Source organism: Oncorhynchus masou, chromosome 19 (genome assembly GCF_036934945.1).
Source record: "Oncorhynchus masou masou isolate Uvic2021 chromosome 19, UVic_Omas_1.1, whole genome shotgun sequence".
Taxonomy (NCBI): domain Eukaryota; kingdom Metazoa; phylum Chordata; class Actinopteri; order Salmoniformes; family Salmonidae; genus Oncorhynchus; species Oncorhynchus masou.
The window spans coordinates 27235261-27252011 of record NC_088230.1 but is presented as its reverse complement, the minus strand read 5'-3'; the positions used below and the strand labels follow the sequence as shown (position 1 = coordinate 27252011).

The 16751-nt window shown below is 40.8% G+C and overlaps 1 protein-coding gene and 1 pseudogene across 2 annotated transcripts; both read right to left on the bottom strand.

Annotated features, from left to right (window-relative positions):
- Positions 1 to 6520: 6520 nt before the first annotated feature.
- LOC135506089 (cytochrome c oxidase subunit 7A2, mitochondrial-like) lies at positions 6521 to 12068 on the bottom strand (annotated as a pseudogene).
- Positions 12069 to 12297: 229 nt separating this feature from the next.
- Positions 12298 to 16648, bottom strand: LOC135506088 (cell cycle control protein 50A-like). Of its 2 annotated transcripts, XM_064925504.1 has the most exons (8): positions 16595 to 16645; positions 16168 to 16425; positions 14996 to 15115; positions 14773 to 14880; positions 14506 to 14593; positions 14278 to 14421; positions 13960 to 14166; positions 12298 to 13473 (listed from the first exon to the last, which is right to left on the bottom strand). In XM_064925504.1, exons 2-8 carry the CDS (start codon positions 16399 to 16401, stop codon positions 13280 to 13282), a joined length of 1095 nt encoding a protein of 364 aa, XP_064781576.1. In that variant the 5' UTR covers positions 16402 to 16425; positions 16595 to 16645; the 3' UTR covers positions 12298 to 13279. The 2 variants fall into 2 exon arrangements, with proteins under 2 accessions (XP_064781576.1, XP_064781575.1); XM_064925503.1 differs by having other exon boundaries at positions 16168 to 16648.
- Between the last annotated feature and the right edge of the window lie 103 nt (positions 16649 to 16751).

The window sequence follows — 16751 nt, the reverse complement described above, 5'->3', positions numbered from 1 at the left end:
TGTAAGATGTGCACGCATAGCGTATCAAATCACTACCAAAAATTGCATCTCATGACATTTTCCCATGATCTAGTAGTTATTTCTGTGTAGAGTTCAAGGGACATTCCAAAATAGGAACGTCATATTCTAATTGTAGATATATTCGTAATTTCTTTACAAAGTATCATTTGATGACAACATTATGACTGCCCTTGGCTTAATGTGTCCTCCTTGGTTTCTAATAATAAGGTACTAATCTTACAGACTGGCTTTAAAGGAGAAAGACAGTGAAAATTGAGGAATTGTGGTCACATATATTAGATAAATTACATGATATTACTACTTAAGTAAATACCAGTGTTTTCCCCATTGTAATGTTAAAATAAACCATTGGAATTGGAGCAAGATACGCTAGACAAGGTGGGATCTTTTTTGTTTTTGTTTTGTTTGGTTAATTATGCGAAAAATGTCGGTGGAAACAGTTTTATCCGCCAATATTGATATAACAATCGAAGTAAACTTGGAGTCACGCCATAACATGTGAGGTCCACTACCACTCGTTGAGAAAGCATGCAGTTTATTAGGCTACAGATTAAATAAATTATGATGACGCTCGCAGGGTGGTGATAATCTTATTCTGGTGAAATGATAATCGATGCTTGCCTGCAGTTTGACAAATGAAAATGATCTTGCTCTTTTGTCCACAATAATAATCTCATCATGCAGTCGATATGTAAAGCGGTGTGAATTGGCTAGCTCGTTAGCGGAGTGCGAGCTAACAGTTTCAATCGGTGACGTCACTCGCTCTGAGCTCTTGAAGAAGGTAATGGTGCCTCGTACCAGCTGGCTGGCTGACGATACTACACTTTTTCTGAAAGATGCTAACCAAATTCCCTTATCGATCAATGTGATACAATCCTTTTCCAAAGCGTCTGGTCTATATCTTAACATTAATATCATCTTTTTTGGCATTGTATGCATGTAAGAAAACTGTGGCAAGACATCAGTAGATTTATAATTTAATACATTTATGAAGATCTTACACTATTGTGGAGAGATATACTGCTTAGATTCTTTACCTATGATAGAAATAAGCTGAAACATTTTTATGTAATTCATTTCTTTATTCTTTTGGCCAAATTTCATATTCACAATTGTAAATTTACAACAACGAAAAAACAAATGTTCTTACCTTACAAAAACAAATTGAACTATATTTTAAGACAATTAAATACTCTACTAACAAAAAAGGTTAGAATAATAAGTGTCTGTATGTCCTTCTGTAATGTGATTTTGTACCCCCTAGCCCCGCCCCCTATCCCCCCTAGCCCAATTGTCCTTTGTATATTATTTATATATACTTGTGTTCCCCCATGTACTTCCTGTATTGATTTGTTAAGAAAAAAAAAGAAAAAAAGAAAAAGGTAATGGTGCTTCGTGGGAGGCAGTTGTGTTTTTATGCGGATTTTAGAATATTTGCATGAAAATCTGTCGCCATTTGGAAGGAAACCTACCTACTGGTAATAATTCCCATCATGAGAATGTTATTAGTAGCAAACTAGACATGAACAAGATTAGCTATGTTTCCATTAACTTGTTCAGGGAGTTTTTGTCAACATTTAGAAAGTTTGCATGGAAAATAGATTAAACAATTGCCTGCTAGGGTACATTTCCATTTATTTTCCTAGGCAAGTCAGTTAAGAACAAATTCTTATTTTCAATGACGGCCTGGGAACAGTGGTTGACTGCCTTGTTCAGGGGCAGAACGACAGATTTTTACCTTGTCATCTTGGGGATTCAAACTTGCAACCTTTTCAGTTACTATCCCAACACTCTAACCACTAAGCTACCCTGACTTAACTATGTTGTGTCGATAAAAACAGCTGGACGTAATGATGTCGCACTCAGTAATGACATCACTGCCCATCCCTTCCTTCAGGTTATGCTCAAATCCTACACCTCAACCCGAGCATTCCGTTCTGCCACCTCTAGTCTCTTGGCCCTCCCACCCCTACGGGAGGGCAGCTATGGCGCAGCCCAGTCCAAGCTGTTCTCTGTCCTGGCTTGGAGAAGCTAGGACAGCAGAGTCCCTGCCCATCTTCCGAAAGCACCTGAAACCCTACCTCTTCAAAGAGTATTTTACATAATCCCATCTCATCCTCACCTCGACCCTTCTCGACCTTTCTAGCTCTGACTTTGCTGTAACTACACTCTAGACCCAAACTGCTGCAGACCTAAATCTATCCTACCCTGCCTTTCTAAGGTCTTCAAAAGCCAAGTCAACAAACAGATTACCGAACATTTCAAATCCCATGCACCCTCTCCGCTATGCAATCTGGTTTCAGAGCTAGTCATGGGTGCACCTCAGCCACATTCAAGGTCCTAAACGATATCTTAACCGCCATAGATAAGAAACAATACTATGCAGCCCTATTCATTGACCTGGCCAAGGCTTTCGACTCTGTCAATCACCACATCCTCATCGGCAGACTCGATAGCCTTGGTGTCTCAAATGATTGCCCCGCCTGGTTCACCAACTACTTCTCTGATAGAGTTCAGTGTGTCAAATCGGAGGGCCTGTTGTCCGGGCCTCTGGCAGTCTCTATTGGGGTGCCACTGGGTTCAATTCTTGGGCCGACTCTCTTCTCTGTATACATCAATGACGTCGCTCTTGCTGCTGGTGAGTCTCTGATTCACCTCTTCGCAGACGACACCATTCTGTATACTTCTGGCCCTTCTTTGGACACTGTGTTAACAACCCTCCAGACGAGCTTCAATGCCATACAACTTTCCTTCAGTGGCCTCCAACTGCACTTAAATGCAAGTAAAACTAAATGCATGCTTTTCAACTGATCACTGCCTGCACCTGCCCGCCCGTCCAGCATCACTACTCTGGACGGTTCTGACTTAGAATATGTGGACAACTACAAATACCTAGGTGTCTGGTTCGACTGTAAACTCTCCTTCCAGACTCACATCAAACATCTCAAATCCAAAGTTAAATCTAGAATTGTTTTACTATTTCGCAAAACAAAGCATCCTTCACTCATGCTGCCAAACATACCCTAGTAAAACTGACCATCCTACCGATCCTCGACTTCGTCGATGTCATTTACAAAATAGCCTCTAATACCCTACTCAATAAATTGAACGCAGTCTATCACAGTGCCATCCGTTTTGTCACCAAAGCCCCATATACTACCCACCACTGCGAACTGTGGCTGGCCCTCGCTTCATACTCGTCGCCAAACCCACTGGCTCCAGATCATCTACAAGACCCTGCTAGGTAAAGTCCCCCCTTTTCTCAGCTCACTGGTCACCATAGCAGCACGCGCTCCAGCAGGTACAGTGCCTTGCGAAAGTATTCGGCCCCCTTGAACTTTGCGACCTTTTGCCACATTTCAGGCTTCAAACATAAAGATATAAGACTGTATTTTTTTGTGAAGAATCAACAACAAGTGGGACACAATCATGAAGTGGAACGACATTTATTGGATATTTCAAACATTTTTAACAAATCAAAAACTGAAAAATTGGGCGTGCAAAATTATTCAGCCCCTTTACTTTCAGTGCAGCAAACTCTCTCCAGAAGTTCAGTGAGGATCTCTGAATGATCCAATGTTGACCTAAATGACTAATGATGATAAATACAATCCACCTGTGTGTAATCAAGTCTCCGTATAAATGCACCTGCACTGTGATAGTCTCAGAGGTCCGTTAAAAGCGCAGAGAGCATCATGAAGAACAAGGAACACACCAGGCAGGTCCGAGATACTGTTGTGAAGAAGTTTAAAGCCGGATTTGGATACAAAAAGATTTCCCAAGCTTTAAACATCCCAAGGAGCACTGTGCAAGCGATAATATTGAAATGGAAGGAGTATCAGACCACTGCAAATCTACCAAGACCTGGCCGTCCCTCTAAACTTTCAGCTCATACAAGGAGAAGACTGATCAGAGATGCAGCCAAGAGGCCCATGATCACTCTGGATGAACTGCAGAGATCTACAGCTGAGGTGGGAGACTCTGTCCATAGGACAACAATCAGTCGTATATTGCACAAATCTGGCCTTTATGGAAGAGTGGCAAGAAGAAAGCCATTTCTTAAAGATATTCATAAAAAGTGTCGTTTAAAGTTTGCCACAAGCCACCTGGGAGACACACCAAACATGTGGAAGAAGGTGCTTTGGTCAGATGAAACCAAAATTGAACTTTTTGGCAACAATGCAAAACATTATGTTTGGCGTAAAAGCAACACAGCTCATCACCCTGAACACCTATCCCCATTGTCAAACATGGTGGCGGCAGCATCATGGTTTGGGCCTGCTTTTCTTCAGCAGGGACAGGGAAGATGGTTAAAATTTGAGGGGAAGATGGATGGAGCCAAATACAGGACCATTCTGGAAGAAAACATGGAGTCTGCAAAAGACCTGATGAGACTGGGATGGAGATTTGTCTTCCAACAAGACAATGATCCAAAACATAAAGCAAAATCTACAATGGAATGGTTCAAAAATAAACATATCCAGGTGTTAGAATGGCCAAGTCAAAGTCCAGACCTGAATCCAATCGAGAATCTGTGGAAAGAACTGAAAACTGCTGTTCACAAATGCTCTCCATCCAACCTCACTGAGCTCGAGCTGTTTTGCAAGGAGGAATGGGAAAAAATTTCAGTCTCTCGATGTGCAAAACTGATAGAGACATACCCCAAGCGACTTACAGCTGTAATCGCAGCAAAAGGTGGCGCTACAAAGTATTAACTGAAGGGGGCTGTATAATTTGCACGCCCAATTTTTCAGTTTTTGATTTGTTAAAAAAGTTAGAAATATCCAATAAATGTCGTTCCACTTCATGATTGTGTCCCACTTGTTGTTGATTCTTCACAAAAAAATAGTTTTATATCTTTATGTTTGAAGCCTGAAATGTGGCAAAAGGTCGCAAAGCTCAAGGGGGCCGAATACTTTCGCAAGGCACTGTATATCTCTCTGGTTACCCCCAAAACCAATTTCTCCTTTGGCCGCCTCTCCTTCCAGTTCTCTGCTGCCAATGACTGGAACAAACTACAAAAATCTCTGAAACTGGAAACACTTATCTCCCTCACTAGCTTTAAGTATCATCTGTCAGAGCAGCTCACAGATTACTGCACTTGTACATAGCCCATCTATAATTGAGCCCAAACAGCTACCTCTTCCCCTACTGTATTTATTTATTTTGCTCCTTTGCACCCCATTATTTATATTTCTTCTTTGCACATTCTTCCACTACAAATCTACCATTCCAGTGTTTTACTTGCTATTGTAACGGTTTTCATGCGGTGAAAGAGTCGGACCAAAATGCAGCGTGTAGATTGCGATCCATGTTTAATGAACAAAACGTAACACGAATCTAAATACAAACACTACAAAGAATGTAACAAAAACCGAAACAGCCTATACTAGTGTAAACTAACACAGGAACAAGGACACTAAGGACAATCACCCACGAAACACACAAAGAATATGGCTGCCTAAATATGGTTCCCAATCAGAGAACGATACACACCTGCCTCTGATTGAGAACCACTTCAGACAGCCATAGACTTAACTAGAACACCCCACTAAGCTACAAACCCAATACCAACACACCACATACAAAAACCCCATGCCACACCCTGGCCTGACCAAATAAATGAAGATAAACACAAAATACCTCAACCAGGGCGTGACAGCTATATTGTATTTACTTCGCCACCATGGCCTTTTTATTTTGCCTTTACCTCCCTTATCTCACTTCATTTGCTCACATTGTATATAGACTTATTTTTCTAATGTATTATTGCCTGTATGTTTGTTTTACTCAATGTGTAACTCTGTGTTGTTGTGTGTCGAACTGCTTTGCTTTATCTTGGCCAGGTCGCAATTGTAAATGAGAACTTGTTCTCAACTTGCCTACCTGGTTAAATAAAGGTGAAATAAATCCCACCGCACCTGTTCATATTGAGCAAAAGTGTAGCCTACTTACTATGCCTGTGATATGTGGATGTCTCACTTAGCTATCTGAAGGCGCTCTGGATAGCTCTGCTAAATTACTAAAATGTAAAAACACTTTTTCCTCACAAAAACCGTGTTGAAAAAAATAAGTGTTTCTATTACTCTTTTAGGCTAATTCCGCATTGGTGACAGCCTGTAGTCTACCCTCCCACCTATCTGTTTCATGTCTCAGGTAGCCTGGGAAATCCAGCATGGATGGAATGCAATAATTTACTAAAATTTGCCATATTCTAATAATTCTCATGTGCCTATGTATCACCAAGGTCTGTGCCATGGTGAGACTTGCACTCTTGTAGATCTGAAATAATTTGATGGTGAAACTAGCTAGCCAACTAGAAAGCAATGCAAAGCAATTCAGCCATTATTGAAAGTCAGGACAATCCTTGTCTTGCAACGATACATTTTTATAGTTGATAAAAATATATTTTTTCAAGCACTGGGCCTAGGCATTTCGAATAAAATGTGAAGTTGAGTTTTATAGTGACGTAATGACACGTACACTGCATACTTCAAAATTAATTTGGCAATTATCATTTAATCAGTTTCCATCATTGGTCACAATAAAAAAAGTTAGACAAAAAAAGTCATCATTTTGTAAATCTATAGAAAATGTTTCCTATACAATTTTCCTGCCATTTCCACCACACATTTTGTTTGCAACAATTTTGTCAAATAAACTTGGGTCAATGGGTTCTACTTCACAAAACCGCATACGGTCAACATTCGTTATGTTGTCTACTGTACTTAAAATACAGTTACACACATACAAAAATAAGGACTAATGACACTTTGTTACGAGAGGCATATTTAATCATCCTCGGCTCCAATAAATAAATATTGATCCCATGAACTTGAAAAAGAAACCATTATGACAGGACCAATCAACCCCGAGGACATGGAGACAACGTTTTACAAAGAAACAGTGTGTGTTGTAGAACATGTGAGCCCAGGAGCTGCAGTCACTCCTTCTTGGGGAAACCTGCACAAACCAGTTCATATATGACATATGCAGATCCTGCAATGAAATGTAAGAGGTTATTAATAATTAAATAGTCTTATTTCAACAGGCACTGAGCAACTTAAAGTGATATTGTACAACCAGAATTGTGTCTGGAGTTTTCGGGGCTACTGGAGTAGCCTATTCCATTCTCATCTATCAAATACATAGGCTATAGATTATAGCCTAACAGATCATTTTGAAAAACAACTTTTTCAAATGAACGTTATTGATTATTGACGTGTTATTGAAATTAAAACAGAGATGTCACAACTTTTACAGACGAGAGAATTCAGTTTCCCGAACATTGGTCTATCATAATGTGAGACCCAAGCTATTCCCTTGAAGACATTGCCCTCTAGAGGCTCAAAAGGCAAAATCCACATGCGAAAGCCCTGCAGCGATGCTTTCTGGTGCATTGCTTCAGAAAAAGCTTGGTAATTTAAAAAAAAAACCGAACATTTCATAAAAGTCTGAAACAAAAAAAGTTTTATCTGCTATACAACACTGTAAGATGTGCACGCATATCGTATCAAATCACCTACAAAAAAAAGTAAACAATCGAGCAAATTGCATCTCATGACATTTTCCCATGATCTAGTCCGATTTCTGTAGGCTAGAGCTCAAGGACATTCCAAAATAGGAACGTCATTCTAATCATAGATACTTTGTAAAGAAATTAGTGTATCATTTGATGACAATATTAACACTGCCCTTGGCCTAATGTGCCCTTGGTTTGGAACTAAGGTACTAATATTACAGACAAGTTTTAAAAACGGAGCCACACTGCAAAAGTGGGGAACACTTGGTCACATGTAGAAGATAAAATCAATTGTATTACTACAACAAATACCAAAGTGTTTTTCCACTGCAATTTTAAAATAAACCATTGAAGTTGGACCTTAAATAGTACACTTGTGTTTATAAGATCTGTACGTACAGTGCATTCGGAAAGTATTCAGACCCCTTGACTTTTTCCACATATTGTTACGTTACAGCCTTATTCAAAAATGTATTCCATTTTTTCCCCTCATCTAACACAATACCCCATAATGAAAAAGAGAAAACAGGTTTAGAGATGTTTGCAAATGTATTAAAAATAAAAAAAATAAACTGATATACCTTATACACTAAGTATTCAGACCCTTTGCTATGAGACTCGAAATTGAGCTCGGGTGCATTGATCACCCTTGAAATGTTTCCACAACTTGGGAGTCCACCTGTGGTAAATTCAATTGATTGGACATGATTTGGAATGGCACACGCCTGTCTATATAATGTCCCACAGTTGACAGCGTAAACAAAGTATATCAGTTTTTAATACATTTGCAAACATCTCTAAACCTGTCAGAGAAAAAACCAAGCCATGGGGTCGAAGGTATTGTCCGTAGAGCTCAGAGACAGGATTACGTGGAGGCACAGATCTGGGGAAGGGTAGCAAAACATTTCTGCAGCATTGAAGGTCCCCAAGAACACAGTGGTGTTCATCATTCTTAAATTGAAGAAGTTTGGAACCACCAAGACTCTTCCTAGAGTTGGCCGCCCTGCCAAACTGAGCAATCGGGGGAGAAGGGCCTTGGCCAGGGAGGTGACCAAGAACCCGATGGTCACTCTGACAAAGCTCTAGAGTTTCTCTGTGGAGATGGGAGAACCTTCCAGAAGGACAACCATCTCTGCAGCAGTCCACCAATCAGGCCTTTATGGTAGTGGCCAGACAGAAGCCACTCCTCAGTAAAAAGGCACAACAGCCCTCTTGGAGTTTGCCAAAAGGCACCTAAAGGACTCTCAGACCATGAGAAACAAGATTCTCTGGTCTAATGAAGCCAATATTGAACTCTTTGGCCTGAATGCCAAGCGTCACGTCTGGAGGAAACCTGGCACCATCCCTACGGTGAAGCGTGGGGTTTTTTCAGCAGCAGGGACTGGGAGACAAGTCAGGATCAAGGGAAAGATGAACAGAGCAAAGTAGAGAGAGATCCTTGATAAAAACCTGCTCCAGAGTGCTTAGAACCTCATACTGGGGCGAAGGTTCACCTTCCATCAGGACAACGACCCTAAGCACAAAGCCAAGAGAAAGCAGGAGTGGTTTTGGGACAAGTCTCTGAATGTCCTTGAGTGGCCCAGCCAGAGCCTGGACTTGAACCCGATCAAACATCTCTGGAGAGACCTGAAAATAGCTTTGCAGTGACGCTCCCCATCCAACCTATCAGAGCTTAAGAGGATCTGGAGAGAACGGGAGAAACTCCCCAAATACAGGCGTGCCAAGCTTGTAGCGTCATACCCAAGAAGACTCAAGGCTGTGATCACGGCCAAAGGTGCGTCAACAAAGTACTGAGTAAAGGGTTTGAAGACTTATGTATAAGAGCTTCTGCTAAATGACCAAAATGTTAACGTCTTTCTTCCTCTGCCGTTGTGACGACATGATCATACCAGACAACCAGACATAGGCTAGCACCAACATTCCTCCATAGTCTACACCATGGGTCCCTTTGGGACAAAGAAAAACACAAAAAACACCAGGAAATAAGCTAATAATGTTCTGGCCCCCTGACAACCCGCTCAAGAAAAAAAAAAAAAAAAAAAAAAAAAAAAAAAAACTTGACCTTGGCTAAATCTAGTTAATGAGCCCTGGTCTAATACACTGGTTGTATCAACATTGTTCTACGTCATTTCAATACGTAAAACAATTAACATTGTTTATTCAGTTTAGTTTAAAGGATATACCATAACGAATGTCATCCATGCAGCAGGTGGCCATCCCATCACCTCTGACCACAAAACACCTGCCGTCATTTTCTGTTCGATTTCAGACAATTCTACATGTTGAATCACCACCGTTCGTCGCCACACAACAGGTGCTCTACTTCACACAGCCAACGTTCGTTATGGTTTGTCCTGTACTGTACACTTCATTATGAGGCATATTTAATCATCCTCAGTTACAATAAATAAATATTGATCCCATGAAACAGAAACCATTATGGACAGGACAAATCAACCCCCTGAGGACATGGAGACAACATTTTACATCTAACAGGATGTATTGTAGAACATGTGAGCCCAGGAGCTGCAGTCACTCCTTCTTCTTGGGGAAACTTGCACAAACCAGCTCATATATGACATGCGCAGATCCTGCAATGAAATGTAAGACATTATTACTAATTAAATAAAGTGTTATTACAAAAAGGTACTGAGCAATTTAATGTGGTAATGTACAACCAGACTAAACCAAGATCTTATGTCTACATGGATTAGTTTGCCATGGAGTCCATCTGTACTCACCCAGAATAGTGAGTGCCATTGTTGTTCTGTATTAGGACAGCATCGCTGACACCCCCTTTCAAATGAATTGGAATCTCATTGTCCTCCTGGTGAAGAAAAATATGCCGTATTAAATTCATGTAATGCACAGCAACATACAGTACAAGCATCCTGCATCCTTTAAGCTCACCAAAGCTGTGGTGTACTCTTTCGGAGCATTTCCAATGAGGATTCACCCCAGTGTTATAACCGAAAGGCTCAGACAATGTTTCCATCTACACAAGGCCGGCACCCTATGTCTCACTGAGCCATAACTCTGGCGGACCTGCTCTGACTTGGAGCCAAGGCAAGGCCCTAGGTACTTTTCAGCTTGCATTTACGTAGCAATGCCTAACTGTGAACTCTAACACCATCTCACAAAGCAAAGGTTGTTGATTCTGCTCATCACAAGTTAAGTGTCACACTCCTGCTAAACACAATAATACTAGAGCTCACATTAACATAAAACACTAACACTGGCGGCCCACTAGTGTGGGGGTAAGTCAAGGGAAAAGCATCATTTGAGTGGACAGTGACTTACTTGAATTGATCTTTTCATCTCCGAGTAGAGCAAAAGGATTCAACAGTGCATCTCCAGAGAACTCTATCTGGGTGGTTGAGTGGTCATTAATGCCCACAAATTGGCCATTCTAACCACAGAATGCAACAAGTACATTCCAGCAATCCAGCCATTACACTTTTAATGATTTACAGCAAGATATACACCAAGTTTTAGAAAGCATTTAAAAGCAACACAGTTTGCACAATCACTTATTGAAAAGCAGCCAATGATGAGGCAGTGGCAAAACTCTCCCCTGATCAGTTGCCAGTGGTAATTAGTCAGACATGGGTTTCTCATCTATCTCACAACATTGATACCGTCCCAAATGGCACCCTTTTCCCTATTTAATGCACTACTCTAGACAAGGGCCCATAGTGCACTACTTTTGACCAGAGACCTATGTATGGAATAGGGTGTCATTTGGGACACATTATTTGACTGTTTTCAGTTTACACCCAGCATGCAAAGCATTAACATCAACCCAATGAGCTTCTGTCAATCAGAAATACTTAGTCAATTATATGTAACTCAGGCTTCATTGGAGGGGATCTACAAGTGGACAGGTGGACATGTCACCAGTCATCAAAACATAACTCACTGTCATTAAACTAAAAATCAGAGAGTAGATTTGAACGTCATATTTTAAAGACATTGCCTATTCAAGCCGTCAGCCATATAAACCCTGTCAATTACCTGGAAATGCTTCTGCTTCTGTGTGACCTTGTTCTCCAACTGCCTGCGGGAGCTGCAGCTCAGCGCCCGCCGCGAAACATGCTGGAGCGCCTGTCAAATTACGAAAAAGAAGCATACATTTCAAACCCATCGGCACTGTAGTTTTACAGATATATTTTAAGATCAGCGCTGGCTTGGAATATGCCGCCGTCTACCTGTGTATTTAACCAAGTTAACTTGCCATAAACACAAGTAAATAAATAAAACGTTTAGTAGATAACGTTAGCAAGCTTACTACCTGTAAATTAAATGGCTTGCTCGTAGTAGCCACTACCTGTCATCCCATAACCGCTAAAGGCTAGTGACGCTACTCGTCACTAGCCTTTAAAAAGAGTCAAACCGATTCCGTTAAATACAGATATTAACTGCAATCAAAACATGACTAAATCGATATCTTACTTGAATGTGTCGGTACATCTTTTCCCCGTCAGTCGTCGTACAAGGACACAGTAACACCACGTTTCCGCTAGTTTCTTTGGAGGATTTACTGACGCTTCAGGAAAGGGGGCATACTGCCACATACTGGGCAGGAGTGTGAACTTGGAGAATAACCAAGCCAACACCAGCTACTGTATTCTGGGCTATAAAAGTACTGCCAAAAGTGGCTCAAGATTCAAACATTATATTAAGTATACATTCACTTTTTCAATTTTGAAACATTTTCCTAACCATTTTCAAATAAAATTCTGGTTAACAACATGAGTTGTCCAGATATTATTTTATTTGTCAAGCAACAGGCGTATAATCTCCAAGTAACAGGTAACTCGTGCAAAACATATTTCACCAATTTGCAACAATCTTAGTAAGAAAATAAATAAGGATGTTTTCCCATAGAATAAAATGAATGCTTAGACTGGTCCAAGGTATGTCTGTGTTCTTGCCTACTTATTTGTAATGCTAAACATGTTTTACATAATGAATTTGCAAGAATGCAGAAAGACTGGCGCCCAGGCTACATGGAGCTTTGGTCCCTGAAAACCTTGAAATTTACTATTTTCATTTGTGTTATGTTACTTAAACTTGACTCTGCATATTTTAGGCAGCTGAACATAATTACTATTTATACACTGAGAAAATAAGTTCTAAAGTACATTGAAAACATTGCAAGCCTTCCATAACGCTTGACCTGAAAATCTGTGCACATCCTTGTGCAATCTATAGAGACCTATCTGTGTTGTTAACAGACCAGAAATATGTTCCTCAAACTACTGTAATGTATGTAACAAGAACATACTTGTATGAATAAACAGCCTTGACTCAAAGCAATTCAACATTTAGCCTAATGGACTGTTCCAATTCGCTTGACCATCTTCAAACATTATTTTAAATAATTTATTCATATAGAACTAATAAACATCTATGACAGACACACACATATTTCTGAATTAAAACGGTACTATCTGCACATTGATGTAGCGTCATTACATTTCAACTTACTGTCAATACAACATCTTGACAGAAAAACCTACGTTAACTGCATAGCTTTCTGACCATGAAAAATAAATATGAGTGAACTTTCCCCTGACGTCTTTGCGCTTCCAATACTTGCACAGCACTTTTGACAAGCAGGCCATTCTTACACACAGTACACAAGCCAGACAAGAGACCACCAGTGCTTGTAATTAGCCACTGGTTACGCTCATGCCTCTGCTAGCCAGCATGCAACATACATACAAGATGTCTTTAGTTAGGGATGTCTGCGGTATTGTTGCGGCTGCCATATTTGTGGTGGATGATGAGGAGGACAACTCCCAGGAAGAAGCAGACAGAGCCCACAGTGATGTAAGCGATGCCCAGGAAAGGGTTCTTGCCCCCCATCCAGGAGATGGTGCTCAGGATCACACGCTTCCGGCCTTCAAAGCTACGAACAGGATAGTCTAGGATCAACTCATTAAGGAAGACTCAACAAATGCTCAACTTCAGACCCATTTAACATGTAAGTTACAAAATAACTCTAGCAAGAAGGATCTTAAAAGTGAGTGGCTCCTGATCCGTGATTGGATCATTTATTTCTGAGGCTCAGACAGAAAAGATACAGTCATGGATCAGGAGCCACTACCATCATAAAAATGTATCATACAATAACAATGTGGACTGGTATTATATAATTTGTAGTCTATATTAGTGGAAACAACCAAGAAAGCCAGTATTCGTCATCCCCCAGCTGGTGAAACCTATTGTTATTAGCAAGTGAAGGAATGGCCCCCTACTGAACACGGCCCAACATTGACCTGGTCTGTCTGACCTATTATGACAATAACTGATTTGAACATTCCTATTACATCAGAACATAAGCTATCATTCCACAAACCCAAACTTCCTGTACCGCTGTATCATTTGAACAGCTGTCAGTGAAAGGATACTGTAGGTGACTTCCAGGGTGTAGTTGCCACGGGGAAGTGTCGGCGTCATGTTGTTCTTCTTTTGGATAATACGGTACAGCTTACGGAAAGTGGGGAGGGCAGCTGTACGCATCCATACAATGAAGTCCTCATTGATGAAGCCGTTATTCTCAGCGTCTGTGTCTAGTTCATAGACAGGCTTGCGCCAGTTGATCGGCTTGGTTGTACCTGGGTGAGGAAATGATAGTGAGATTCCTAGGTAAAAGACAGTGAGATTCCTAGTAAAAAAAAAATTAGACTCATCTTCAATAGTAACAATTCTGCTGAGTGCTTGCTCACCTTGAAAAGCACTTGTGAGGTTGGGGTTGCCTCCAGGATTCCTGAACTTCACATGCTTATCTGTCCACCAAGCGATCCCCTTCTTCATCAGAGGAATTTGGATTCTTGTGCCATTAGGGTCAATGTAATACAGATCCAAAGTGTCTGAGGAAAGAGATCATGAATAAACAGAGCTGCTCTTATTGCAACTCTAGTAATGCTGGTCTAAGAAGGACATAACGGTCTTACCATTAAACATGCTGTTGGCGATTGCACCACAGGGAGCAATTGGCATTTTTTCATTGCGAGCATAGGGCTCACACTCTTTACTGGGGTTCTGTGGACATTGCAAGCAGACATGTAACGTTAGATCATTGCACAGAACATCTTGCCAATTTGATGGAAATGTCAGATAACTAAAGATGTAAAATTGTTGATGATCAGTCAAAAGTCATTGCAGAGATTCAGGAATGCAGTGTGAAAACAGGTACCCTGTTTTAAAGGCATAATATGTACCATTAGAGAGGTGGTGTCACCATTCAGTTGACTGTCATCCCTGGACTTGACATAGCGCCGGTGATTTTGGTAGAAGTTGGACAGGCCATAATACATGAATACGTTGCTCTGTTGAGACAAAATTCTATTCAGTTGGTAGGAATAGTAACCGGAAAAGGTTGGTAACCACTGACATAGTGTATAGGTTGCTATTTGAGAGGCAGACATCATGCTTCATACTTACTTCAAAGGGCTGTTCCAGAGAGAAGGGCAGTGCACAGGTGCATGGTCTTGTGCTGTTCCAACTAAAGCTCTGGGAGCAGTTGAAGCATGGGCTGGACATGTCAGTCCCAGTATAATCAATCTGTAATGACATGTGTACATCAAAACAGCATTTCCAAATGGCTGGAAATCTGCTGCCTAACATTATTTCAAATGTATTTATTTATTTAACAGGCAAGTCAGTGAAGAAAAATTCTTATTTACAATGATGGCCTACTAATTCACAAATGGTGCACCTGTGACCTGACATCAAATACAGTACATTAACAAGTAGATTCCGAGCCTACAGTTACGCTTGTTTACAGTGAGATGCACTGGGGTCTGAACACAATCATGGTTAGATTAAGACACAGCGGCCAATCAGCTCCTTTGTTATTCAATGTGACATGCCAATTCATAATGGCTGATATGGCTACTGCTAGCTAGCATGAAGACAAAAGGGGCAGTTTTTCAATCTTCGATGTATCAGTTTGAATATAGGTACAATTTGGAATACAGTGGCACATCCCATCCCTGCATTGAGGTACATTGTGTCTTAATAGAACATGACTGTGTTCTGACGCAAGTGCAGCAAAGAGAGAACAAGCGTAAAGTGGTAGGGTCAGAATCTGTTGGCTACAAATACATAAGCCATGGTCTAATTAAGCAATAAGGCACGAGGGGGTGTGGTATTTGGCAAATATAACAAACGCTAAGGGCTGTTCTTACACGCAATGCGGAGTGCCTGGATACAGCCCATAGCCTTGGTACTGTAAGCACAACCCCGAGGTGCCTTATTGCTATTATAAACTGCTTACAATTGTAATTAAACTAGTAAAAATAAATGTCATACCCGTGCTATAATGGTCTCATATACCACGGCATACAGCCAATCAGCATTCAGTTTCTAATGGCCTTTGTAGGACTTCTTTGTGTTTAGGCTATATTTTCTGTTGATACCGATCATCATGAGAAACAACATTGGTGGGAGTACATATACAAGCAAATAGTGATTTTGAGGCACATGGAAGTGGCGGGATCCTCCTCCCTAGTACTAAAGGTGCCCCTCCCTAGTGATACTGGTGCCCCCTTTCTCTTGGGTTTATTGAATACAGTAGACAGCTAGCTAAGGATCCCGGATAGCACGGGCCTTACCTCGAACTCCTTGATGTTGTTGGACGTGACGTAGAGGCCGATACCAATGGGGATGAAGATAAGCCCGATAACGAAGAAAGCTGGAAGAACTGTGCCAGCTGTCAGGATGGGTTGCCAAGCAGGTAATCGTTGTTGTTTAAAAGCTGTGTTATCGGGCTTTTTATTCTGGATGGTCCCACCACCAGGTACGGTGACGTGACCGTCTTCCTTCGCGTTGTAGCTCGACGCCATCATGGCTTCACTCAGAACGGTTCTGTTCTAAAATAAAACAACCAGTAGCAGCTATTATAGCGAGACTCCCTGAAGCTGAAGAAGCTAACAATTTAGCTGAGAAAAGTATGATAATGCTCTGTTACATAAGGTATAATTGTGGTCGCTTTCTATAGGTTATTTCGCAAGATAACTCATTTTAATGAAATATAGCTACCCCAGCGTTAAGAACAGCCAAGTCAGGAAGTTTTTTGGTTTGCTTTTGACCTACGTCATGACGTCATCAAATATGAAGAACGTTTCACCAGTGACAAAACCTAATTTTCATTCATAATATCATTTTAATTCTAATTATTTTATAATGTAATAAAATA

Excerpts from the sequence above, each read along its gene's own strand:
- LOC135506088 (XM_064925503.1), bottom strand. The coding sequence starts at position 16,401 with ATGATGGCGTCGAGCTACAACGCGAAGGAAGACGGTCACGTCACCGTA. Across the intron at positions 14,594-14,772 it reads GTGACACCACCTCTCTAATG|AACCCCAGTAAAGAGTGTGA; the intron begins GTACATATTATG and ends CAATGTCCACAG. Across the intron at positions 14,167-14,277 it reads CCTCACAAGTGCTTTTCAAG|GTACAACCAAGCCGATCAAC; the intron begins GTGAGCAAGCAC and ends TTCCTCACCCAG.